Source organism: Anomalospiza imberbis, chromosome 22 (genome assembly GCF_031753505.1).
Source record: "Anomalospiza imberbis isolate Cuckoo-Finch-1a 21T00152 chromosome 22, ASM3175350v1, whole genome shotgun sequence".
In the NCBI taxonomy this organism is placed as follows: domain Eukaryota; kingdom Metazoa; phylum Chordata; class Aves; order Passeriformes; family Viduidae; genus Anomalospiza; species Anomalospiza imberbis.
In genome coordinates this window covers 8,860,348-8,885,012 of record NC_089702.1, presented here as the reverse complement: position 1 = coordinate 8,885,012, position 24,665 = coordinate 8,860,348, and the positions used below count along the sequence as shown (strand labels likewise).

The 24,665-nt window shown below is 53.7% G+C and overlaps 1 protein-coding gene across 1 annotated transcript; it reads right to left on the bottom strand.

The window, feature by feature from the left end:
• Window positions 1-6,225: 6,225 nt before the first annotated feature.
• Window positions 6,226-16,044, bottom strand: KRT7 (keratin 7). The gene is made up of 9 exons (XM_068211742.1): window positions 15,565-16,044; window positions 14,615-14,823; window positions 12,041-12,101; window positions 11,304-11,399; window positions 10,469-10,633; window positions 9,878-10,003; window positions 8,300-8,520; window positions 7,725-7,759; window positions 6,226-6,847 (listed from the first exon to the last, which is right to left on the bottom strand). The coding sequence occupies exons 1-9, from the start codon at window positions 15,949-15,951 to the stop codon at window positions 6,660-6,662; spliced, it is 1,488 nt and encodes a 495-aa protein (XP_068067843.1). The 5' UTR covers window positions 15,952-16,044; the 3' UTR covers window positions 6,226-6,659.
• Between the last annotated feature and the right edge of the window lie 8,621 nt (window positions 16,045-24,665).

Genomic DNA, 24,665 nt, shown 5'->3' with positions numbered 1-24,665 from the left:
AACAAACAGGAAAATGTGAATAAAAACCAGAGAAATGCAACTTCAGAGCTCAAATTGTTGCTTGAAATTTGTGAACAGGCAGAAACATTAGACTTTTTAGGGTAGCAGATGGTTCGCAGAGAACTCGTAGGTGGAGATGAAATAGCTTCACCCCCAGTAGATCCCCATGGTGGAGGTGAAGAAGATGGAAAGACCTCAGTGCAGAAAGTAACATCCACATTTACAGACACATGGAGGAAGCAGAATATCCCTCTTCCACATTTGCTTTCCCTCCTTCCTGACTCAGAAATTCAGATTTCCAAGTGTTCAGCAGCTATTTGAGGTCATACAAAAGCAGTTCTGCAGCAGAAACCTCTCTGAAAACACATTTGTTTTCCCATGGGCTACAAAACAAGAGTAAGGTATCCCAAAACACTGTCTGGGGAGAGTGAAAAAAATCAGAGTTTCATTTGTTTCACTTGTGGCCTGAAGGAACTCAAAGAATGAGGGAATTGTGCTGAACTCCAGCAAAACCTCCCATTTTCCCATGCAGGTCCAGGGATGAGCAGAGCCTGCAGACACATGCCCAGGAGGAGCTACTTGTCCTAAGGAAGTTGAGCAAGGGACTCGGCAGTTGAACTTTCCCCTTCTGGTTCGGGTTTTTGGGTGGTTGTTGTGACTTCTTTCTCCAAGGCAGCACAGGAAACAAGTACAAGCAGAAGCTGGGTTTGCTCAAACTCCAATCAGACCCCAGATCCCAGGAACCAGAGCACGGTCATGGCACCGACCCTGAGGGCAGCCCCGAGTCTGCTCTCCCTCCTCAAATTCCTCTTTCCATCCCCAAAGCATCTCCAGAACACAGAGAGAGTTCCCTTGGCCAAAGCTGAGCTGGAAGCCAAGGTGGAAAGGCTGAAAGAAGAGGATGAATTCCTGAGAATGTTCCACAGAGAGGTGAGAGGCTTCCCCAGGGCTCCAGCAGGAATTCCTATTGGCTTCTGGGCCCCACATTGGGCCCCTCCCTGGGGGTTCCCCTGTCAGGGGGAAACCCTCCTGGATCGGGTCTGTGTCAGGAAAAGGAGATGCACAGGACTTTTTTGGTCTTTGGCTTCTTGTTTATTATTATCTTATCTAAAATTTTGCACACTGTCTATACCAGACTCTGCGCACTGGAAAAGCACCACAAAAATGGCTAATAATCTCTTGTTACAGGGTCTTTTAAGATTAAACTATCCAATTAAGAAGTGACACCTAGATTATTTTCCCTTTTAACATAAGAACTGGTTCTTCAAAGCCCGCAATGCAGACTTTTCTGTCCAATTACAAGACATCACCCAAACCCATGAAGAAGAAGGAAGAAGAAGGTGAAGAAGAACAACCTGCCTCTGCCCTAAAACCTCCATCTTGTTCCCATCTGTAATATACTAAAAATCCCAAAACCTAAATTTCTCACCCAAGTGACATGCTATACTATACTCAATGAACTATTTCACACTTTTGTGGAATCTAGTCTATATTGAAGTCTTGGAAACATTCTCCATGAATGAGGGTCAAAGTCCATGCTTCTCTGGGGGTCAGGACCCCTGCCCTGGGTTCCCACAAATTCCCATTTCCCAGCTGGATTTAGAAGCTGGTTATCCTGGGGGAGCAGGGCGTGTCCCGGGACTCACGGTGTTTCACTGTGGTCACAGCAAAGGGGGACCCAACAGGACAGTGGGGAGACACCAGTTTGGGGCTGGACTGGGTGCACGGCAGGCACAGCCCGTGTCCCCACCAGGAGCTCCACTGGCTGCAGGCCCAGGTCCCAGACACTTCTGTGAGTGGCAACAGCCGAGATCCACACCTGGATGGAACCATCAAGGACGTCAGGGCACGGCACAGGGACGTTGTCTGTAGGAACTGGACACAAGCCCAGGCCTGGCAGGAAAACAAAGAGAGCACCTGGAAAGGGTGGGGAGGGCCCCACCTCTCTTCAGGCCAACTTCAACCCCACAGAAACACCTCACGCTCCCTGATCTGCTCTGGTTTAACTCAGTATGTGTTTTGGGATATACAACAACACCTTTTGGGCTGTCTATAGGACAAGGAACAGCCTTAAGTAGAGGGAGGGAAGGTTTAGATGGGATATTGGGGAGGAATTCCTTCATGTGAGGGTGGGGAGGCCCTGGAATGGATTTCCCAGAGAAGCTGTGGCTGCCCCTGGATCCCTAGCAGTGCCTAAGGCCAGACTGGACAGGGCTTGGAGCAGCCTGGGAGAGTGGGAGGTGCCCCTGCCATGGCAGGGGTGGGACGGGATGAGTTTCCAACCCAAACCATTCCATGTCTGTGATTTTAGTTGGAGGAGATGAGAGTCACTGCAGGCAGCAATCTGGGACAGCTGAGCGGACACAGATGGTCCAGAGACTGGAGGGAGAAATCAAGATCACTAAGGGCCAGGTGAGAAATTGCCAGCACCAAGGACCAAGTGAGAAGCTGGGAATGCAATGGGCCAGGGGAGCACAGCCATGTGTGGGAATTTCTGCAGGGAGGGCAGATTTGCTCCTCCTGAGAATTCCACAGCCACCTTTCCTGATACTGGAGCAACTTGCAAAGGCTCTTCAGGAGCTGCTGCTGCTCCCAGAGCTGTGACAGCCCCACCCCTGTCATCCCTGACAGCCAGGACTGGCTGTGTCCCATTCCCTGCTGTGTCCCATTCCTTGCAGAGTGCTGAGCTTGGGGCTGCTGTCATGGATGTAAAGAACAAAGTCTCCATGCTGGAAATGGCTCTGGAAAAGGTCGAGGCTGACCTGGCCCTGCAGCTCTGTGAGTTCCAGGAGCTCATGCTGGCCCTGAACATGGAGACTGTCACCTTCAGGGAGCTGCGGGAGGGTGAGGAGAGCAGGAGGGGGACAGGACTCCAGGACTCTTCAGCTACTTCAGTTCTATGTGCTGGGAGGGAAAGCTCCTGAACAAAGTTCTCCCAGAGCTGTGAACCCACCAGGCAGTCCTGCACAGGTCAGCTCATCCCATCCAGCGCAAGAGAGCTGCAAACACATGCCAGGAGCCAATCCCATTGTCGGGACAGTGGGATACAGGATCAGGCTCGCACTGGAGGCCAAAGGGGTTGGAATTTACAGACAGACAAATAACGTGACCCTTTTCACACTCTCCACAGAGTTTTTGGGGAAGGTGCCTTCCCATCAACACCTGTAAGTTGGAATAGTCACCTACCAAAATCTGCCTCTTCTCCAAGGAATTTTGATTCCTTTTCTCTGCCCTTTGCAGCCACATTCCACTCCCAGTGAGGTCTCACCTACATCCCAAAGCCTGGATTTGGAAGTGCCCCAGGATCAGCACACAGAAATTCCCACTGGACCAGCAGGGCTGGGGTTGGAGCACTGGAATCTGAGCAGCAGGAGCAGCAGCAGCTCCCATGGGAAGGGTGTCCAGGAAGACCTGTGGATCACGGCAGTGCTGGGAACAAAGCCCCACATTTCCCCTTGCTTGGAGACAAAAAATGGTCATTTCCATGCTCAAGATTTTTGCTATTTTTTTCTTGGGAATCCAGGAGAAAGAAAGGCTAAAATCCCTCATCTCTCCCATTAAAACCAGATCCTTTTGTGTAGTTCCCTGGTCTTTCCTTTCCCACAAGTGATTAGAATGAGGTGGGAAGGAGGGGAGGCAGCTCCTTGTCCCACGGACTTGACCAGGTCCTGCTCAGCTCATTGGGGTGATCCCCAAGCAAAGGCACCCTCAACCCCCAGTCCATCCCATCCCATCCCATCCCATCCCATCCCATCCCATCCCATCCCATCCCATCCCACCCCGTCCCGTCCCGTCCCGTCGCGTCCCGTCCCACTCACCTCTTCCCAGGAAGACAACCAGAGCACCAAATCCCACCATCTCCAGCAAGAGGAGATGGAAAAGTTCCTCTCCCTGCGGTGCTGCCCTTTATAACCTCATCAAGCCAGGGAGGCTATCCAGATGGGAGCCTTCCCAGGATGGGAATTTCCCTCTCTCCCACTCCACTCCCCCCTGCTCAGGGGAGCTGAGTCCAGGCCCTGCTGTTTTCAGGCTATTTCATTCCTTTGAAGCATCAAATGAAATTCTCAACCAGGACTTGATGATCCTAAACTTAACAATTCCATGAGTCAGCCTTGGAGCAGCGTTCCCAATATCCCATCCATCCCTGCCCTTTGGCAGTGGGAGCCATTCCCTGTGTCCTGTCCCTCCATGCCTTGTCCCCAGTCCCTCTCCAGCACTCCTGGAGCCCCTTTAGGCCCTGCAAGGGGCTCTGAGCTCTCCCTGGAGTGAGGGGAGCACCCCTAGCTCTCCCAGCCCAGCCCCAGAGGGGCTCCAGCCCTGGAGCAGCTCCGTGGCCTCCTCTGGGCTCTCTCCAGCAGCTCCTCATCCTCCCTGTGCGGGCCCCCAGGGCTGAAGCAGCTCTGCAGGTGGGGTCTCACCTGGGCACAGGGGCAGAGGGGCAGAGCCCCCCTCCCTCTGCCCACGCTGGGGCTCAGCCCAGGCTCGGGGGTCTCTGGGTCCTGCCCAGCTCTCACCCCCTGGCACCCCCAGGTCCTTCTCCCAGGGCTGCTCCATCTGCTCATCCCTCTGGGTCCATCCTGGGGGTCGCCCTGACCCAGGGGCAGCTCCTGCCCTTGGCCTTGTTAAACCTCAGCAGATTCCCACAGGACGCTGCTCCAGCCTGTCCAGGTCCCTCGGGATGGCCCCGTCCTTCAGGGCTGTCACCTGCAGCCCCCCAGACCAACTGCCCTTCCCAGGGCCCGGCAGCCAAACATTCAAGGAGCAGCACTGGAGCACTTGGAAATCCCTGGTAATGCTGAGTGAGACCCACAACTCCTCCAAAATATCCCCAAACCACATCATTCCTGCCCAAGTATCCCAAAGCCATCCAAAGGATGACAAACAGTGGCACTTTCTCCACAAACTGGCTCAGAACAGATCAGCTGGGACTTGCTGGGCCGTGGCGGGGCTGGGTAAGAGGCAGTTGAATTCATCAAGGATTCAAGGAATCAGCATTCCCAAGTGATCCCAAAACCTCTGGCCCTGGCTCCACAGAGCTATGCCTCCAGCCAGGGATGTCCCCCCAGGCTGGGACAGGGCTGGGAGAGACCCAACCCACCCTGGGATGGACCCAGCTCCCCCGAGCCCCCCCAGGCAGAAGGAATTGTGACCTTGTTCCCGATGAGCCAGACCCCAGCTCCCAGCTCCGAGGAGGCTCAAACATTCCCACGAGGGAGCCAGGGCTGGGACAGGGACAGTGGATCGTGGCAAAGCTGGGAACAAAGTTGGGAATAAAGCTGGGAACAAAGCTCCCCACGTTTCCCATTGCACTGGGACACAGAAGCATCTTTTCCACACTCAGGATTTTCGCTGTTTTTTCCCAGGGAATCCAAGAGGAAGAAGGGCTAAAATCCTGCTCCTCCCTCCCGTTAAAACCAGATTCCATTTCAGTCCTGAGCTCAAACCACGACTCTGAACAAACTTCCCCCATCCCTCTGCCCAGACTCCAGGCAGGCAAAATCCAGCCAGGAATGAGCTGTGCAGGCAGCAAACCCCAAAGCCTGCCCCTGCCCACGGCCCTGCTTCAGGTGACAGAGCCAGGGCAGTCTCTGGACCTGGCAGGAAGGTGATTCCTGCATATTTTCCAGAGCTCCTGAGCACCCAGAGCAGCACAAAGAACTTGGCTGAGACTGGACATGCAGCTAAAAGGGAAACTTTATTAAACGACTCGTGAGAGACATAAAAAGTGTAAAGATCCAACCCAAACCCCAATGCCAGGACAGGGCTGAACATCAACACAAAAACTGAGAGCAGGTCCTTGGAGTTAGTTCCCTAACAACTCTTCCTATGCAGTAACAATTTCCCTGGTATGTTGAAGACCCATTTTGGCAGGAACAAGGAGGTTTTGGAATGGGGCATCAACTGAACCCTCACTGCAGGAGACTCCAGATATCACTAAATACCCCTAAATAGGGAGTGGTAAACAGAGACACCCAAAAATAGGGAATTTATCTCCCAATTCAGTGGGACACATGGCATTTGAAGCAGTTTTAGATCCCTCAAGCTTTGGGCTTCATTTAAAGAGAAGGAAAGGGTGTAGGAGGTTCTTGAGGAGTTATTTTGCTACAAGGAGCCTGGAATCAATCTGTCAGAGCTGCCTTTGGTCAGAAACAGCTTCAGTCACAGGAGAATTTTGAACCCCAACCCTGAGCCCATTTCCAAAGAAAAGAAGAGGAGACGCAAGCCTGTTTTCTTCCTGGTGTATTTTAAAAACCCAACCCAGGGTGAGCCCTTGGCAGGGGCTGAGGAGCCTGAGGGATTAGAGTCTTCCAAATCCCATTAAGAGGGAGAGAATCTTGTGGTCTTTTGCAGAAGCACAGCAGAAATGTGGGATTTGCCTTTTCAAGGGTGAAATCCAGCCTGGAGCAGGGGGTACCAAGCACAAGGGTAACAGCAGGGATATCCCACCTGCATCCCGGGATAAATTTCACCCCCCAGGCTTGATCCTGCTCCCAGAGGAATGGTTTAAATCCAAGAGTGCAGGATCAAGCCCCGGCAGGCAGGGGCAGGGCCTCAGTACTGCAGGCGTTTTGCAGCCAATTCATCCTGCCAAAGGCTCCAAGACTTTTCCTTCCATGGTTTCCCTCAGGTGCTGGGAATGCCAAGCTCCATTCTTGCAGTTACTTCCTGACGCTTCTCCGGCTGGATGAGGTGGTGGTGATGGTGTAGGACTTGGAGGAGCCTCCAGAGGAGAACCCGAGTGCTCCGCTGCCCATTCCTGATCCCAGGCTGAGGCCTCCTCCGATCCCTGCTCCCAGGAATCCGCTGGAGCTGGAATATCCGCCCCCGCCGCTGGAGCTGACCACAGCTGGGGTGGGAGAGGAGCAAAGGGAACGTGAGCACCTGGAAACTGCACCCAGCTGGGCACCCTCAGGAAAGGCTCCCATGGGATCATGGAATGGTTTGAGTGGGAAGAACATTAAAGCCCATCCAGTGCCACCCCTGCCATGGGCAGGGACACCTCCCACTATCCCAGGCTGCTCCAAGCCCTGTCCAAGGTGGCCTTGGGCACTGCCAGGGATGGGGCATCTTCTTGGAAATCCATTCCAGGTCCTCCCCATCCTCACAGGGAAGAGTTTCTTCCCGATATCCCATTTAAGCCTCCCCTTTCTCAGTTTAAAGTCCTTCCTTCTTGTCATGTCACTCCATCACCCAACCTGGCTCAGGATCCCCTGACTCATGGAGAGCCCCTAGAAAATCCATGGAGAATCCCATTTCACAAACACACTCAGCTCAACTCCTGGTGCCCCAAAGCTGTGGGAATGTGGTTCCCCAATTCCCAGCAGGAATTAAGTGGCTGAAAATCAGAGCCACTGGTTTGGAGCACCCCTGAGTAAGCAGCTCCCGCCCAAGATCCAGGCCAGGTGAGGATCCAACACTTCCCAAACTGGAAAAATGCCCTCTGCCATCACCTGTGCACTAATTCCCAACCTAGGGAATGCATTTCCCATTAGTGCTTTTCTAACCATACAAAAATGGGAGGAAAGGAAGATAAATGTTGCCCCAATTCCAATTTCATCTGGGTGAGTTGGAGCTGAGCTCGGGATGGAGCCCCAGCACCACCCCCAGTCCCAGGGTGCTCCCACTGAGGAGGGGCACAACTGGGTGAACTGGGACACTCTGAGCCCCCTTTTCCATGGGTTTAGAATGAGGTGGAACCACTGCAAACAACAAAATCCACTCACAGATGTTGACGTTGCCAACTCCATCCCCAGCCAACCTGAAAAGACAAAGGCAAGGGGAGCGATTAAACTCAGCTTTCCTTGGTCCTGGGGGTCGAGGAGGAGGACAGAGGCAGGGAGTTACTACTCCAGCTGTACCCATCCAGGGAGGATCCCTGCGCCCTCCAGGGCTGTGTTCCAGCCCTGCATTTACCAGCTCTGTTATCGCCACTGGGGGGGAGGACAGAGCACAGAGGTTCTGTCCTAATTCCACAGGGATTTCCACTTGGAAGTCTTCTGCCACAGCATCAAACATGAGGGAAACCAATTTTTTCCTTCTTCACTTATTTTGCCCAGTTTTTTTTTTTTTTTTGTTTTTGTTTTTGTTTTTTTTCTCCAGAATCTACCAGTTTGGCTCTACTGCCAAAGCATTTCCAGGACCAGAACTCAGTTTTTCAAAACTTTCCTTGTCTGCATTTCCTTGTGGAAATCAGAACTGGGCTCTCACAGTGTCCCCAAGCAAAGGAAGCAAAGGGCTGGATCCTTCCCACAGGGAACACGGGGAATCTTTGCTCACCAATCCCCCCAGGTGTCCTCACCTGCTCTCCTCGCCCTCCAGCAGCTTCCTGTAGGTCGCGATCTCGATGTCCAGGGCCAGCTTGACGTTCATGAGCTCCTGGTATTCCCGGAGCTGCCGGGCCATGTCAGCCTTGGCTTTCTGCAGAGCGGCCTCCAGCTCCTCCAGCTTGGCCCTAGCATCCTTGAGGGCCAACTCCCCGCGCTCCTCGGCCTCGGCCACAGCCGCCTCCAGCTTTGCTCGCTGCAGGGACAGAGCGGCCACATCAGGGGGCTCCTGATCCCTGGAGAAGGATCCTGGGCTCCAAACCTCTGGCTCTGCTGCCCAGACCCCCTTTGTGGATATGGAGCTCAACTGGATCCCTGGGTCTTCATCCCTACCTGGTTTCTTGGGCATTAGATGGGAGACAGAAACTCATCTCCTTCCAAGGTCTCCCAGAAGGAAAACCAAGTTTCTCTCCACTGGCTAGACATTTTTCAAGTGATCCTCAGCTTCCCAGTCCCCCACGTCCCACAGATCCTTTGGGGTTCAGGAAAGCTCAGGTCTTCTCTGCTAATTTCCCCAGAGTTCTTTCAGAGCTGGGCAGGCTCTGGCTGAGATGTGGGTGGGTGTGGACTGGAGCACACCTGGAGCTACCGAACACCCACACCCACCCCAAGACCAGCCCTGTGGGGCCCCAGGGAACCCCCAGCTGTGCCCCCACAGCTCCCAAACCTCCATGTTTGGCACAAAGTGCTCCCAAGAGGCTTTGTGCTCCCATCCATTGTCCAGGGGAGCCCCACCAGGACAGCTCTTGGCTGGTGCCAGAGCCTCCCTGCCCTGAAACCAAATAATCCGGGATGAATCACCAGGTTTATCTGGAGCTTTGGGAGCTCCAGGCCAGGCCTAAGCCATGGCCCTGATAAAGTGATAAAACCCCAGTGAAAGCAAACAGAGCTCCCCAAATCTCTGTGTGTGTGCCCAAACATGGTGTTCCCTACTGGGAAAGGGAGTGGACAGTGACCCCAGGAACAGGAGGGCACGATGGTTTTGTGGGGGCCCCTCTGTGTCCAAGGGGTGATTTCCACTCATCCTCTCCCATATCCACCTTCCTGGCAGGATCACCCTGCTCCCAATGCTCCCCCTCCCCCAGCAAAACTAAAATCCTTCAGGATGAGCAGTGCAGCCACCCCAGAATGGATCTTCGAGACCACAGAATTGTGAAGGTTGGAAAAGATCTGCGAAATCACCAAGTTCAAGGGGTTGTGTGACACCCAGACCCCTGAAACATCCCTAACATCACAGAATGTCCGGAGTTGGAAGGGATCCACAAGGACCATCATGGATCAGCACATGACAACCCTAAAAATCCCACTAACCCTGAAATTCAACACTTGAGAGTGTTGTCCAAAGGTTGCTGGAGCCCTGGCAGCCTTGGGGCTGTGACCATTCCCTGGGGAGCCCGTTCAGTGCCAGACATCCTCTGGGGGAAGGCTTTTCCCAGTATCCACACTGACCCTCCCCAGCCGCTCCCTCAGATGCTATCCCAGGGCCCCAGAGGGATCGGTGCCAGATCCCAGCTCCGAGGCCAGAGAAGGACAGGAGAGGGGCAACGCCTCACCTGGGCCTTGGCATTCTCGATCTCCCCCTGGATCCTCTGGATGACCCTGTTGATCTCCGTGATCTCGTTCTTGGTGTTCCTCAGGTCATCCCCGTGTTTCCCGGCTGTCACCTGCAGTGCCTCGTACTGGGACAGAGCAGTGGGAGACAGAGTGATGGGGTGAGGATGGCAGGGAATGAGCAGGATAGAGCCCCCCCACTCATGGCACAGGGGATACAGGTGCTGACACAGCTGGAGGTCATGGAATGGTTTGGCTTGGAAGGGACATTAAAGCCCATTCAGCGTCACCCCTGCCATGGGCAGGGACACCCTCCACTGTGCCAGGGAACTCCCAAGCCCCATCCAACCTGGCCTTGGACACTTCCAGGGATGGGGCAGCAACATCTTCCCTGGGAAATCCATTCCAGGGCCTCCCCACCCTCACAGGGAGGAATTTCTTCCCAACATCCCATGTATCCCTGCCCTTTTGCATAGGGAAGCCATTCCCTGTGTCTCATCACTTCAGGCTGTCTTCAGCTCTCCTGAAGCCCCTTTAGGCACTGGAAGGGGCTCCAAGGTGTCCCTGGATCCTTCTCCCCTCCCAAAGCTGACCTTGCTCTGGTACCAGGACTCGGCCTCGGCGCGGCTCCGGTTGGCGATCTCTTCGTACTGAGCCTTCACCTCAGCAATTATGCTGTCCAGGTCCAGGTTCCGGTTGTTGTCCATGGACAGCACCACCGAGGTGTCGGAGATCTGGGCCTGCAGCTCGTTCAGCTCCTGCAGGAAAACCAAGCCCATTAATCAGTGAGGTTTCGGGAACCCTCTTTTGGAAGCCCATTAAAAAGAGAATCCAAGGAAAAAAGGGAAAGGGAGGCAGACAAAAATTCCATCAAAATAATTATTAATTAGGAGGGAACCAACCTTGCAAAGCACAGAGCAACAACCAACAGCAGAGCTGGAGCTGTTTATTCCTATTTTGGCAGCAGGGCTGCTTATCCCACTGTTATCCCATTCCTTAGACAACAACCCAGCTAGTGCAGAACCTGGAGGGGCCAAATTCCAGCACCTCTCTCAAGGATGTCTGTCCAGCTCAGGTAATCCCTGATCTTGCACACAGTGGGGAGGAGGAAGGAGCCTGGAACAAGCAGCTTTCCTTCATTCCTGTCACACAGCACCACCTCCCCCAACCACTCATTTTCTTTGTTTTCATACAAACAGCATCTCAAATACAACGTCTGTCCCCTTATGTCTGCAATCCATCCATCCCACATCCCATACAGGGAGAAATCCGTGTGACAATCCACAGAATTCAGAGGAATCACTTCACTTGCAGGCATAGTTTTGCTTATGGAGGGAAAGACTCCATGAATCCATCACCTTGCCCACGTTCATTTTCCCAGCCAGCATTCCCTTTTGTCCCCCTCTGAAGGAGCACAAGGGTCCTCACCGCCTCATGGAAAGCCCTCAGGAAGTTGATCTCATCTGTCAGAGCATCCACCTTAGCCTCCAGCTCCACTTTGTTCATGTAGGCAGCATCCACATCCTGGAAAAACGAGGAATAACCCATTGAGATTGTGGAGCTTTGATGTCTGAGCCCACCCAGCCTCTGGTGGTTTCCAAAGGAGAGTTCCCCAAACCAGCTCCAGGTGTCCCAGTGGTACCCCACGGCCTACAAATAATCTCCCAGGGCATTGAACGCTGCTGGAGTGCAGATCCTGAGAGTCCTGGGGATCCCTTGGATCCCTGTTTGCAAGCTCAGTGTCAGGTTGAACACGGAGACTTCAGGAAAGATCCCAAATAAAGATCTGGCATAATCTCCAATACCCCTGGGACCTGACACCTCTTCCCTGCATGTGTGGAGACCTCAAGGCCTCCCCTGAGCTGCCTTTGGATGGAATTCTGCCCCTCAGAGCTTCATCAGAGCTGGAGTAAACTGTGAGTAGGACAAAGAGTAAACTGTGAGTAGGGGCAAACAGGGGGAAGGGCTGCACACACTGATGATCAATCCCAGGGAAGAGCCACAGCTGCCATATCCCTGGAAGTGTCCAAAGCTGGACGGGGCTTGGAGCACCCTGGGCCCATGGAAGGTGTCCCTGCCCATGGCAGGGGTGGGAATGGGATGGATTTTAAGGTCCCTTCCCACCCAACCCATCTGAGGATTCCCTGACCCATGATGATATTCACCTTCTTGAGCACCACAAACTCATTCTCGGCTGCCGTGCGCTTGTTGATCTCGTCTTCGTATCTGCCAAAAAAAAGGGATTTCTGTGAAGTTAGAGCCTGGATAAAAGGAAAAACATCCCAGTGAAAGGTTATCCCAGGTCTCTTCTCTATTCCTCCATTTCCTGGGAGCCAGCCCAGCAATTCCCCAGGGCTGGTGCAGCAGCGGTGCCACAGGTCTGCTCTGGATGAGCTGCTCCACACCACCACCACCACCTGAAAATCATCCCCTCTCTGCTCTCCCATAATCCTTAAAATTCCCTGTGCTTCAGAAGATTCCTGCTCCTCCTTTGGGGTGGGCCCAGGCTGTGCCCCCACTTTTTAACCAACCCTTCAGGGAGCAAATTCAAAGCAGGAGAGACACAAACAGATCCCACAAACTCCTCTGGGCTGATCCCAGGACCTGCTGGAGCTGCTTCCACTCTGCACTTCCCTACTCCAGACTGTTGGCAACATTTTGCAGGTGTTGAACACACGGCACTGTCCTGGGAAGAGCCAAAGGTAATTGATTACCCTCATTCTCCTCCAAAGCCTCACCAAATTCCAGTCTTGGTGACTCCCGTTCTTTACGTGTTCACCCTCAGATGGGGGGCTCATCTGAAAATCTCCAGGGGTTCACCTAAAGGTCTCCAGCAGATAAAAATTCCTCTCCATAGATTTTACAAGACCGCCACTGATCCGCAAACCTGGATCTTGGAGCCCACCTGGACCTGTCTGTGCACTCCCAACCTGCCCAAACATCCAGCCCCAACCTGCTCTGGGGATCTGGGAATCCAGAAAGCATCCAAGGAACAGAGCAGGAAGCACTTTGGCTGTTTGGGAATTGTTGCCAGGTTAAGGCTCTTTATTTACACGGGCCCTGCATGGCCAGAGCTGGAATTTGCCTTCCAAAGCAGGAGCTGCTTCACCTGCCCAGCCTCCCTGGCCCTCTCTCCTGCTCCCACCTGGAATTGTGCCCATCCACACCAGGATTAATGGACGTTGCCCCTCTGGAGGTCAGTGAGCTGCCAGTGCTATTCCAGAGGAATAAATCCTGGGAAGTGACGCAGAGACGCCACCTCTGTACACAAGGGATCAGCAGAGAGAGGTAAAAACACTGAATTCTTCCAGAATGGATCATCAAATTCCTCATTTCCTTGGGGGCAGCTCCACCAAGCTGGTCAATGAGCTGGTAACGCATGGAATCTTGGAATGATTTCGGTTTGCAGAGACCATAAAGCCCATTCCATTCCCACCCCTGCCATGGGCAAGGACACCTTCTGCTATCCCAGGCTGATCCAAGCCCTGTCCACCCTGTCCTGCCAGGGATGGGGCAGCCACAGTTTCTCTGGGAAATCCATTCCAGGGTTTTCCCACCCTCACAGGGAGGAATTTCTTCCTAAATTGTCCAATAGTGTCCCAATGCCCCTCTGAAAGCCCAGGACACTCACTCCTTGGAACTGAGCCCCATGAGCAGCATGATCCCAGCTGGCTCCACACCCTCTCCCACTGCAATTCCTGACTTAGGGGCTAGGTCTCATCCCTGGAGCCTTTCCTCCCCTAAATATCATCTGGGAATTCCTGTGGAAACCAAACCTATGGAAAAGAGGCCACAGGCACCCCCGGAGCACATAATGGTTTATGTTTTCCATCTGTAATTGAGGTTTTCTCCATATAAACGGGGAGCAGCAGATTCTGCATTCTAATTATTGCATCCTCGCTCCCTCAGCTCCTAACTCTTGCTTCGCTTCTGCTAGCACACAGAGGGTTTGGCTTTCCATGGATTTGTAGGCTACAGGACTAAATTCATGAGTCCACGGACTGAATCCATGTGGAATGTAACTAAACTTTAGGGTTTAATCCCTCTGGCTGCAAACCAGCTCCTTGCAGAGATTCCAAGGCCTACTGTGGATGGAATAATCAGGCAGGGCTGGGGGCAGCATCATTCCCAAGCAGCTCTTTGGGAATCTCTGGGTATTGACCCTCCCTGAACACACCCTGGGAATTATCAGCTCTGTTTGTTTGCAGTTCCTGCCTGATCCAGTTTGCCAGCTCTGTCCTATTCTTCCCTTCCCTTCTCAGAGGTATTTCCTGGCTGGGCTGGGCTGCCCCAGGCTGGGACAAAGGCCACCTTTCTTCTGGGGCTCCTCCCAGGTGACACTGAAAAGTCACTGAAGGGCAGCTGCTCCATTCCCTGCCCAAGGAATCAGCTGGGAGTTCCTGTGGAACTCTCGGGGCTCAGGCCACCCCGAAGAGCCACTTCTGACCCTGAGAAGGCCCCAAAGCACCACCTCCAACCCCGGGGTGGCCCCAAAATGCCACTTCCAAGCCTGAGCAGGCCCCAAAGCAAAGCCAAGAGAATGGAGGCACCAGCCCATGGAGGAACAGGGTGTCAGAAACAACGAGCAAGAAGAATCCAGGCAGCTTCTCTGCACCAAACACCTCATTCCAGGCCAGAAAACAACTCCCTCTCTGGCAGGAGAGCCGGGGACATCCGTGCCCAGCCACTGGCCCAGCTGGCAGCTCCACCACCCCGTTAGGGGGACACTGATACTTTACTTGGTCTTGAAGTCCTCCACGAGGTCCTGCATGTTCTTGAGCTCTCCCTCAAGGCGCCCCTTGTCCGCCAGGAGCCCGTCCAGCTGCCGCCGCAGGTTGCTGATGTAGGTCTCGAACATGGGAGCGATGTTGCTTCGTGTCGTCTTCTGCTCCTGGAGGAGGCTCCACTTGGTCTCCAGCATCTTGTTCTGCTGCTCCAGGAACCGCACCTGGGAGGGAGCACAGGGGTCATTTGGGATGGTGGGAGAGAGGGGAGCTTACACTGCAGGGGATGGAAGGACTGGGCTGCAGGTGGGAATTCTAGCCCGGGAATTTGGGTGTTCACGGGAAGCACCGGGGGAGGGTCGTGGACACCATGCTAAAGAGGTTGGGCTGCTCTGGGACCTGGTTTGTGACTTTGAGGCTTTGGAGGAATTAAAGAAAAGCAGATTCTGCTGGGCTGACACTTGACAGAAACCTGCCCCAGACATCAAAGCCTCCAATTGCTCCAACTCCAGGGCTGGATTCCTCACATTTCGGGGATGCCAGAGTGGGATTTACACAAGGTTAGTTAGCACAAGAGAGCCAAGTTGTGCAGGACAGTATGAACAACCGGGGCAGGCTCTGGTTCCATCTGCTCTCCTGGGACAGTCTCTGGTTTTAGTTGCTCTCTTGGGAAAACTCCCTCCAGGACCCTCTCCCTCTCCAGATTTGGTGCTGGGGTAGGGGTGCAAAGCCTGCACCCCCATTTGGGCAATCCCAGGTAAATCAAGGCTGCAAAGACAGCCCGAGCAAGGCGGCCTGTTCTGTTGGCAATGCCATCAGGGCTTTAATAAGAATTATTTGATTGCAGTGGGCAAATCCCACCACGCTGTCCAGGACTGATCCTCACCCCGTTCGTGATTAAACCAATTTTGGGCCCCAGCTACTGTTCAGCACCCCCAGAGCTCCGAGCCCGTCCAAGCCCTCACCTTGTCAATGAAGGAGGCAAATTTGTTGTTCAGGGTCTTGATCTGCTCCTTCTCCTCCTTGCGGACCCTCTGGATGCTGGGGTCGATCTCCAGGTTGAGGGGCGTCAGGAGGCTCTGGTTGACGGTGACCTCCTGGATGCCGCCGGGGCTGAGGCTGCCCCCGAAGCCCGCTCCCCCATAGCCGTAGCCCGAGCGGACGCTGAAGGAGCTGCCCCCTCCCAGGCTGATCCTCTTGCTGGCCGAGCCCAGGTTGTAGAGGCTGGCGCTGCCGAAGCCGCCGGCGCGGCCGAGGCCGGAGCTGCGGCTGGAGGTGACGGAGCTGACCCGCACCTGGCTCAGGGCTGGCCCGGCGGCCGAGCGGGAGCTGAAGGTCACAGAGCGGGACATGCTGCTCCGAGGGACGGTCCGGGTGCCTCGCTCTTGCAAAAGCTCGGAGAGGCTGCGCTGGAGCCCAGGGGAGTGAGAGCGCTCCCGCTGCCTCCCCTTTTATCCGTTAGAAAAGCTGGGCTTGGCCCAAGGGCACCGCAGGGATCATTTTACTGCTCGGAGCTGGGTGTGCCTGGCTGCATTCCCACCCTCCAGCGGAGGAGGGAAGGGCCGCAGGGAAGGGACAGGTCACACCTGGCGCCGCGTCCCCGCTCTGCTCCTCCGCCACCTGCGGGGTGCACCCCGAGCCCTGACCCCCGTTCCCTACGGATTCGCCGTGCCCAGACGGGTGTTGCGATGAGCAGGGGGGGCACAGGGAATACACATGGATTTGGAAGTGCTGCAGGCGGGCTCTCCCCTGGGCACGGCCCAAAGCTGATAAAAGGGCCCCGGCGCCAGGTCCTGGCTGTTTAATATAAACCAGGGCGCTGCCCGGGCCCTGCCAGCAGTACCTGCGGGATCCTGCCCGCTCAGGGGGATATATTTGCCCTTCCCTCTCCAGCTAATCCCTCAAATAAATCCTCAAAACCGAAGTGGGTTAGGAGGGTTGCACCCACCCAAAATTTAGTCCACACTCAAAAGGAGACTGGATTAAAATCCTGCCTCAGCGTTCTGGGTCCCTGCTTGAATTTTGGAGTTCTATGAAGAAAAATCAGAGAAAAAATTGGGTTTCAGGGTTTTCACCATTTCCAAATAGTCCCAGAGGACCTCAGCCCTTCACTATCAGGTCGTAAATTCCCCAAGAGATTTCAAAGTCTGGCCTGAAAGTGTCACCCTTCAGCTTTTCTGTCCCCAGGACAGGGAGATAAGGCTGGCTGCAAACTCAGCCTGCTCAAAATCCACCCGTCCTGCTCTGGGGTTAGAGGAGAAGCCTGGCTGGCTGGAAATTCCCTGGAAAGGGAAATTCTCTTTTTAAAGACGGAAAAGGGGGAATTTGATCTAGGAAGAGAGATGGGGCAGGATTCCTGCAGGATTCCTGCCAGCCCTGCACCTGGCTTGGCTCCCACCATCACAGGTTGGACTCGATGATCTCAGAGGTCTTTTCCAGCCTAATTGAACCTGGGATTATAAAAATAATCCATGGAGTGTAAACGAAGTGGAGTGTTACAGACATGCCCTGCACCTCCCCTGGGGCTGGAGGACAGGACAGGGATCTCTCCATCCATGCACAGCTGGGAGCAGGGCAGTGTCCAGCCTCACACAGCCAGGCTGCTCCTGAACAGTGCTGGGATGTCCCGAGAAAGCAGGGATGGAAGCTGAGTATGGCACTGATGCTCAGGCAACAATTCCCACCTGGCTCTGGCAGTTAGCAGGCTGCATTCCAGCCTGGATCACCACACAGGGATTTGTGCACAACATGAGAGGCACAGGGGGAGAAATCCGGGCAGGTGAATCCCAACCTTTTGCCACAAAGGCAAAGCTGCTCCCAGCAGCCTCCAGGAATCCCAGTTTGGCACTGGGGAGCTGGACTTCACCCAGGATTTGGGTCAGAGTGAGCCCATCTTCAACCCAAGCCCAACCCTCCTTCCCTGCACCATGAGCAATCCAGGTGGGATCAGGAACCCTCATCCCCTGCTTGCTGTAACCAGTTTTGCTCCCTTCCCCCCCTGCCAGGTGGATATTCTCTGTTTGAGCCCAGGTTGAAGCCACGTGGCCACCAGAGGTGTCCCAGGGTTTGTTGTGTTGTTGTTCCATGGCAACCCGGGGTTGTTCCACAACTGCTCCGACCGGTAAATTCCTCCCAGCCCTAGTGAGTGACCCCAGGGATTGGGGTTTGGTGACACCGAGCTCACTTTTGACATTTTGGGGAAGTGATTTCCCTGCCTGCCATGCTGGGAGTCACATCGCCCCTGGCCCTGCACACCTAGGACTGGTTCCGACGCTCCCAGAGCAGCCAAACCCCCACAATCCCTCCATGAATCCTTGGGAAAACAAGCCAGGCTCGCAATTCCAGCTGGAAAGGGGAAAAAAAAAACCAACAAACTCAAATATTGTAATAGAAGAGGAAAACCTTTACAGGTGAGTCAAATTATGCACTGGGAATGTGTTCTTGTGGGGTTTCCACACCTCCTGTGTTATCCCAGGGGATCCCTCCTGCTTCCTGCCTGGATTTCCGTGTTTGGACTGAAAGCTTTTGGGAGCAGGAGCGTCCGTAGGTTCTGCTTGCACAGGCCCTGCTGGTGCTTCCTGATCCAAAGGGCTCTGGCCCTGGATCCCACATCTATTGTTCCAACACCTCCCAATGCCTGCGTGGGCTCATGGCTGGGGATGGATATGGGATTTTGGGATCAATCTCCGGGCTCAGGGAGGCAGGAGGCTCTGGGGGATGGCAACCTCCCACATGGGGCACTCGGGACTGTCAGAATTCCAGAATCCCAGGATCACTGAGGCTGGAAATGCCCTCCCAGATCATGGAGTCCAAGCTGTGACCAGTCCCCACCAAAGCCCTGAGTGCCACATTCTTTGGATACCTTGTGGGATGGGGACTCCACCACTGGAGTGCCTGACCATCCTTTCCATGGAAAAATTCCTCATGACGTCCCAAGAAATTCTCCTGACATCCAATGGCACTGCCAAGCTCTTATTCCTGCTAAACCCACCCAAAATCAATGGGAACACGACAGCACCTTTCCCAAGATCCTTGGGAAATTCGAAGATTTCCCCACAGTGAGAACCCAGATCCCTTTCCAGGATCAAAGCAGCCTCATTAATCAAAGTTTCCAGCTCATCATAATTCCTGTGAGGGAACTTGCTCTCCTGCATCCCAAAGGCGGATGTTGGATGCCACCAGGCAAGAGTTGGCCTCAATGATCCTCGGGATCCAGCTCAGGATATTCCACAACTGGAGGATTATCGGGATGAGGCTTATCAGGGTTTTATGGATTCCAGGCCCATTTCCTGTGTCACCGGGCCATAAAGTCAATGGAATGACGCAGCTCCAGCCCAGAGCTCAGCGACAGAGAGTGCCCTTCCCAGCCTGGCAACAGCTGCTGATCCGCAGGGATCATCAGTTCCAAAGGTTGGTGCCTCCTTCCGGGCAGCACTCGGGGCCCCGTGTCCCACTGGATGTCCTTTAAATGGTGCCTGGTTTGGTTTTCTGTCCCTGCCACTGCAGCGATTCCTGTGAGCCTGAGGGGATTCCCCCATTGACGGGAATCATGGAATGGTTTGGGTTGGATGGGACCTTGGGGTTTATGCAGTGCAATCCCCTGGCCTGGACAGGGACACCTTCCACCATCCCGGTCACACACTCCAAGCTTTATCCCACAGCCTGAGTGGGCCAAACTCCTCACATTCCATGAAGTGACTTTTCCAAGGACCTGAATTCCCTGCCATGGCCTCTCCCTGCTCCAGAGCCTTTGGCAGAGGCCAGTGGATTCTTCAGGCTGCAACTTCACGTGGATTTACACATGGAAACGTCCTTTTCCTCTCCACTTTTCCAGCCCTGCACTGGGACAGGAATCAGGGCTCTGCCAGAGGCAGCCAGGTCCGGGCTCACCTAAACAGCTCCAAGGCTTCCAGGAACTCCTCATCCAGGCATTCCTTATCCAGGAAATCCTCATCCAGGCATTCCTTGTCCAGGAAACCCTCATCCAGGCATTCCTCTTGCTGCAACACAGCAAAACCCAAATATGAATTATCACAGGGACCAGTAGGAACAGAATCATGGGATCACGGAATCATAGAATGGTTCGGGTGTGAAAGGACCTTAAAGCTCATCCAGTGACACCTCTGCCATGGGCAGGGACACCTCCCACTTTCCCAGGCTACTCCAAATCCTGTCCAACCTGGCCTTGGACACTTCCAGGGATGGCACAGCCACAGCTCCTATGGGAAATCCGCTCCAAGGCCTCGCCACCCTCACAGGGAGGAAATTTTCCCAAATCATTCATTATTCTCCATGAGCCCCAAGGTCCCCAGGGTGCCCAGGGCACTGTCTCAGCTTGCCCAGGGTGACAGATCCAGCTGTGTTCCCAAGGTTTCCCACAAGCTCCTAATTCCCTCCAGGAGCTGCATTTAACTTCTCCTCTGGCTCTGCCCACCCTGCTGAGGCTGGGAATTTCTTGGCTCAGCTCTTGGCCACTCCTGGCAGCTGCTGGCCATGAAATCCATCCCTGGGAAACAGCTTTTGGAGCTCAGAGTTGCCCACACTTCTCCTGTTTGCTGCAACCCAAAAGGACTATCAGCCAAAATCCGAAATGTTTGGATACAGCACAAAACCAGTCACCAGCACCACCAGGAACTGGGACCAGGGACAGGACTCAGGGAACAGCTGGAGCTGTTCCAGGGAGGGCCAGGTTGGATATTGGGAAAAGGTTCCTCACCCAGAGGGTGCTAGGGCACTGCCCAGGCTCCCCAGGGAATGGTCACGGCCCCAAGGCTGGCAGAGCTCCAGAAGCACTTGGACAACGTGCTCAGGACTGGGATTTTGGGATTGGGGGGATTTTGGGGTGTCCTGTGCAGAGTCAGGAGTTGGAATCTATAATCCTCATGGGACCCTTCTATGTCAGGTTTTTCCATGATTCTATGAACAACTTGGACCCCCCCAGGAGTTCCTCCTGCTGGAATCTCTCCCTCCAGCCCCCTCCAGGTGCTCAGTGCAGCGATGGGGCTGCCCTTCCCCCATGGATGGAGACCCACATTCCTCCTGCCCTCTTTGCAGAGGAGCTTTTCCACCCCCACTGCTCAGCCCACTGCTAGGAGCTCCTGGACACACCAGGAAATCCAGCCCAGCCCAGGATCCTTCCCGGGGATATGGAACGTGGCCTGACACATGGGGAAGGTATTCCAGTTGTTGGAATCCTTAAAATCAGAGGGTTTTGGGAAAGCTGCAAAAGGCAGGCTTCAGAGACAGCAGAACTGTGATCAGAGCTAAGCAGTAGCCATAAGATTTGTCAGCAGAAAAATTATACAAGAAGTAGAAAGTATAGACAAATAGAACAATGGTCAGTGTACTAATGATTGTCTAGAATAACTCCCTAAGCTACAGAAAAGTATCTCTAGCGAGATATTAGGAAGTTCTAAGCTTAAGAATGGAGCTCTGTGCATTGTATCTTAAGGCTTACAAGCAGGTATTGTATTGGAAATAAGCGAGCCTTTTTTTAACCAAAGGTACGTGTGCTTCTAGTGGTTGGATAGAACTACTGCCAGTATGCTTTTGCTTTGTGTGATTGGTCAAAAAACTTTTTAAGTGAGTTGTAACACTCAGTTCTTCATCTGCTGCCGGGGATGTGAGCTGCTGGCATCTGCCCATTGTCATAACCATGCAATGAGACCGATGCTGGAAAATAAACAGCTCGAGACACGTTCCTCAGCAGTCCCGTCCCATTTGGGATGTGTACACAAACCCCTGGCCAGCGATACCAGTATTCCAGCTATGCACTTTCCCCCTCTCCAGCTCATTGGACAAGGGCCTAAAGCTGTTTTTTCCCCTTTCCCCCAAATTACAAGACCTTGTGATTACAAGAAAACCTGAAGGAATATGGATAAATATAGTTATAATTATGGATAATCATCATCACCTGCATAATTTTGACATGAAAGTCGAGAGTCCCTCCCACAGCCAAAGCCATAAGGAAAAACAAACAAAGAAATTAAAACTTCAATTCTCAGTGTTGGGTGAAACTGCCAGCACTGGGAATGCAGGGCTCAGTTTTTTTGGAAAAGAAACATCTCAGGAGAGGATGGAAAACTCCTGTTCTCTCCTCACAAAATTCCATCTGACTTTGGTCTGCTCAGGTTCCAGGGGCTGATCTGGTGGAAACTGCAAATCCTCCCAGGGACAGAGCAGATTCCAGACACCCTGAGCTACAAACACAGAATCCCAGACTCCCTGAGGTGGGAAAAGCCCTCCCAGACCATCGAGTCCCAGCTGTGCCCAATCCCCACCTTGTCACCAGCCCAGAGCACTGAGTGCCACATCCAGTCCTTCCTTGGACACCTCCAGGGATGGTCACGCCAACCTCCCCTTCCAATGGCCATCCACTCTTCCCATGGGAAAATCCCTCCTGATGTCCAAGCTGAGCCTCCCCTGACCCAGCCTGAGGCCGTTCCCTCTCCTCCTGGGAAGAGGGAACCTCCTGTCTGTCCCTGTTCCCTGGGAGCAGAGCCTGACACTGCCTGGCCTGTCCCCTCTTGTCAGGGAGCTGTGCAGAGCCACAAGGTCCCCTGAGCCTCCTCTTCTCCGGGCTATGTGTCCCAGATCCCTTGGGAGTTCTCCAGACCCTTCCCTGCTGCTCCAGCCCCTTCCCTGGCCCTGTTCCCATCTCTGAATTCACCCCAGCCCCTCAGGGTCTTTCCTGAAGTGACGCAATCCAGCCTGATCTGCCCCAAAGCACAGAATCATTAGGAAATTCTCCTTTCTCCATCCATATTTCTCCAGGTAACCTTCCCAAGGTGAGGATGCTCCTGGACCATCCCTGATGGTCCCATGTCCCCACCACTCCCTGGCTGGACTTGTCCCTCCCAGGATCCCACATGGTCTCAGCAGCTCTTCCCATGTCCCTGCTCCTGTTAGCTCCAAGCTCAGGTGGCCTTTCCCAAGCAGATGGAAACTGCGAGGTCACTCGGAGGGAACATCAGTTTATGGGAGCTGGAATAAACCCAGGATGACAGAGCTCAGGATTATTGCAGGTGTCTGAGGCCTGAGTCCTGCCCAGGTCGGAGGGAACGGTGCAAGAAACAGAGCAAGGAGGGAGATAATCCAGCAGAGTCATCCCAAAAATGCTCTTATCAAAGCCCTCTTTCCTCTCCTTGGGCAGAGTCAATCACACAAAGCCACTTTCCACCAGTGGATCTCATTTCTGAATCCAGGAAGGATCCTGGAAGGGTCTCACTGCCCCCAGAACGTTCAGTTCCCATCAGCAGCCATCCCAATTCTGTTTGTGCAGCCCTTTGTTGTAAAATGTAGGTGAACTTAATGGGAAGAATGATGATGTCTGACTTCAGTGCAGAAGGCTGAATGATTTCTTTATTATAACTGTGCTATAATACATTTATATACTATATAAAGGAGGATAGTAAAAACTACAAGCTACTTTCTCTAACTATAATATCGAACTACTCACAACTCCTGATCCTGCTCTCCAGAGTCCAGACACAGGTGGATCCGATTGGCCACCAGGTCCAAACAATCCTCACCAGAATCTAATCAAGCAATCACCCCAGGTAAACAATTCTCCAAGTACATTCTACATGAGACAAACAAGGAGCAGAAATAGAAATTGTTTTCTCTTTCTTTCTCTCTGTGTACTTCCATGAAAAATCCTGAGAGAGAGAGAAATGTGCTGCCACAGCCCTTGGCAAAGGGAATGGTGGGCAAGGACCTGGGGTCTCAACATCACCCACAGAATGCAGTGCCATCCTCGCCCCAGGGAGGACACGGGATGGAGCTGCTCCTCACCCTCTGCCACCAGGAGGGAATTCCAGGATCTTTGGCAAAATCAAACAGATTCGTTGCCCATGGAAAAGGAACTCAAAGATAAGCTGTCCTGCAGGAAGGACATGGGAAAGGCAGCAGTAGAACTGGTGTCATCTCCCTCCCTTCCCAAACACCGAGGGACATGTCACCAACATGTGGCTCCAAAAATTCCTTGGAATCTTGGAAAAACTCCATCATTTTCAGGGCAAACCGTCCTCCTGCTCCAGAGGGTGGACAGGATCAGCCAGAATTCCAGAGGTGGCACCCCTGTATCCAGAAGGATGAGGGATGACCAAGGGTTTGTTCACCTCAAATGTTTTCTATGTATATCTTGTTTTTCTATGTATTTCTTAAATACCTCAGGAATTTTAAGAGATTTGACTGGTCACAGCGGGAGGTTGAAGGACCTTCCTAAAACAGCTCCAAGCTGAGAACCCAGAGCCCACTTTGGGGCAGGAGAAGGAGCAGGAGAGCAGAGGGGCTGGGGGAAGGAGCGATGCCTCCACCCCGTGAGTCACTGGCTGCACTGGGGGGATGGGAGCAGAGCAAACAAAGAACATTTTACAAGGATTTTACAGCTGCTGTAACCCCTGAGTTATCCCTGCCTCCGAGGGGCCAATCCGGCTCACAGGGGGTTCTCCTCCTACAGAACAAGGGAGAACTGAGCTCCCAAATCTGGGATTTCGGCCTTCCCACCTGTCACCCCAGTCAGGGATTTTATCTCGGCATTTTTATCTCAGCAGCAGGTACTGCTCCAGGGCCAGGCTGAACACAAAGATGACAGTCGGAAGCTTCCAGAAGGAAGGTGCCATTCATTCCTTCCTTTGCTCTGGTCTTCTCCCGGGTGGAGACCTGCAACCAGGAAGGACGGTGGGAGCAAAGGGCAGGATTGCAGCCTTGGAGCTGCTGCAGCCCAGCCCTGGTGCTGATGGAGCAGAGGGTGGGGCCCGTCTGTCTGTCTGTCTCGGGCCCCTCCTAATCAATGCACTCAGCGCTGACAACAATAATTACAATTATAATTGCAATGATAATTGCCTTGGACCCGCCCACACTGCCGAGGACATCGATGCCGCCCTGGGAGGGGAGGGATGAGCTGGTCCAGCATTCCATGGAGCAGGGGCCACACCTGGAACCCTCCTCCAGCCCCAGCTCCCAACGGCCTCACACCCACAGCCACCTGCATCCCAAACCCAGCTGCAGCCTCGAGCTCCACCCGTGGCACTTCCCACCTCCCACGGGAGGAAAAGGAGACAGG

Coding starts and splice junctions, on each gene's coding strand:
- KRT7 (XM_068211742.1), bottom strand. CDS start 15,951: ATGTCCCGCTCTGTGACCTTCAGCTCCCGCTCGGCCGCCGGGCCAGCC. Junction 11,400..12,040: donor AGTTTGTGGTGCTCAAGAAG/GTGAATATCATC, acceptor TCGTTTTTCCAG/GATGTGGATGCTGCCTACAT. Junction 8,521..9,877: donor TCGAGAATGCCAAGGCCCAG/GTGAGGCGTTGC, acceptor CTGTCCCTGCAG/CGAGCAAAGCTGGAGGCGGC.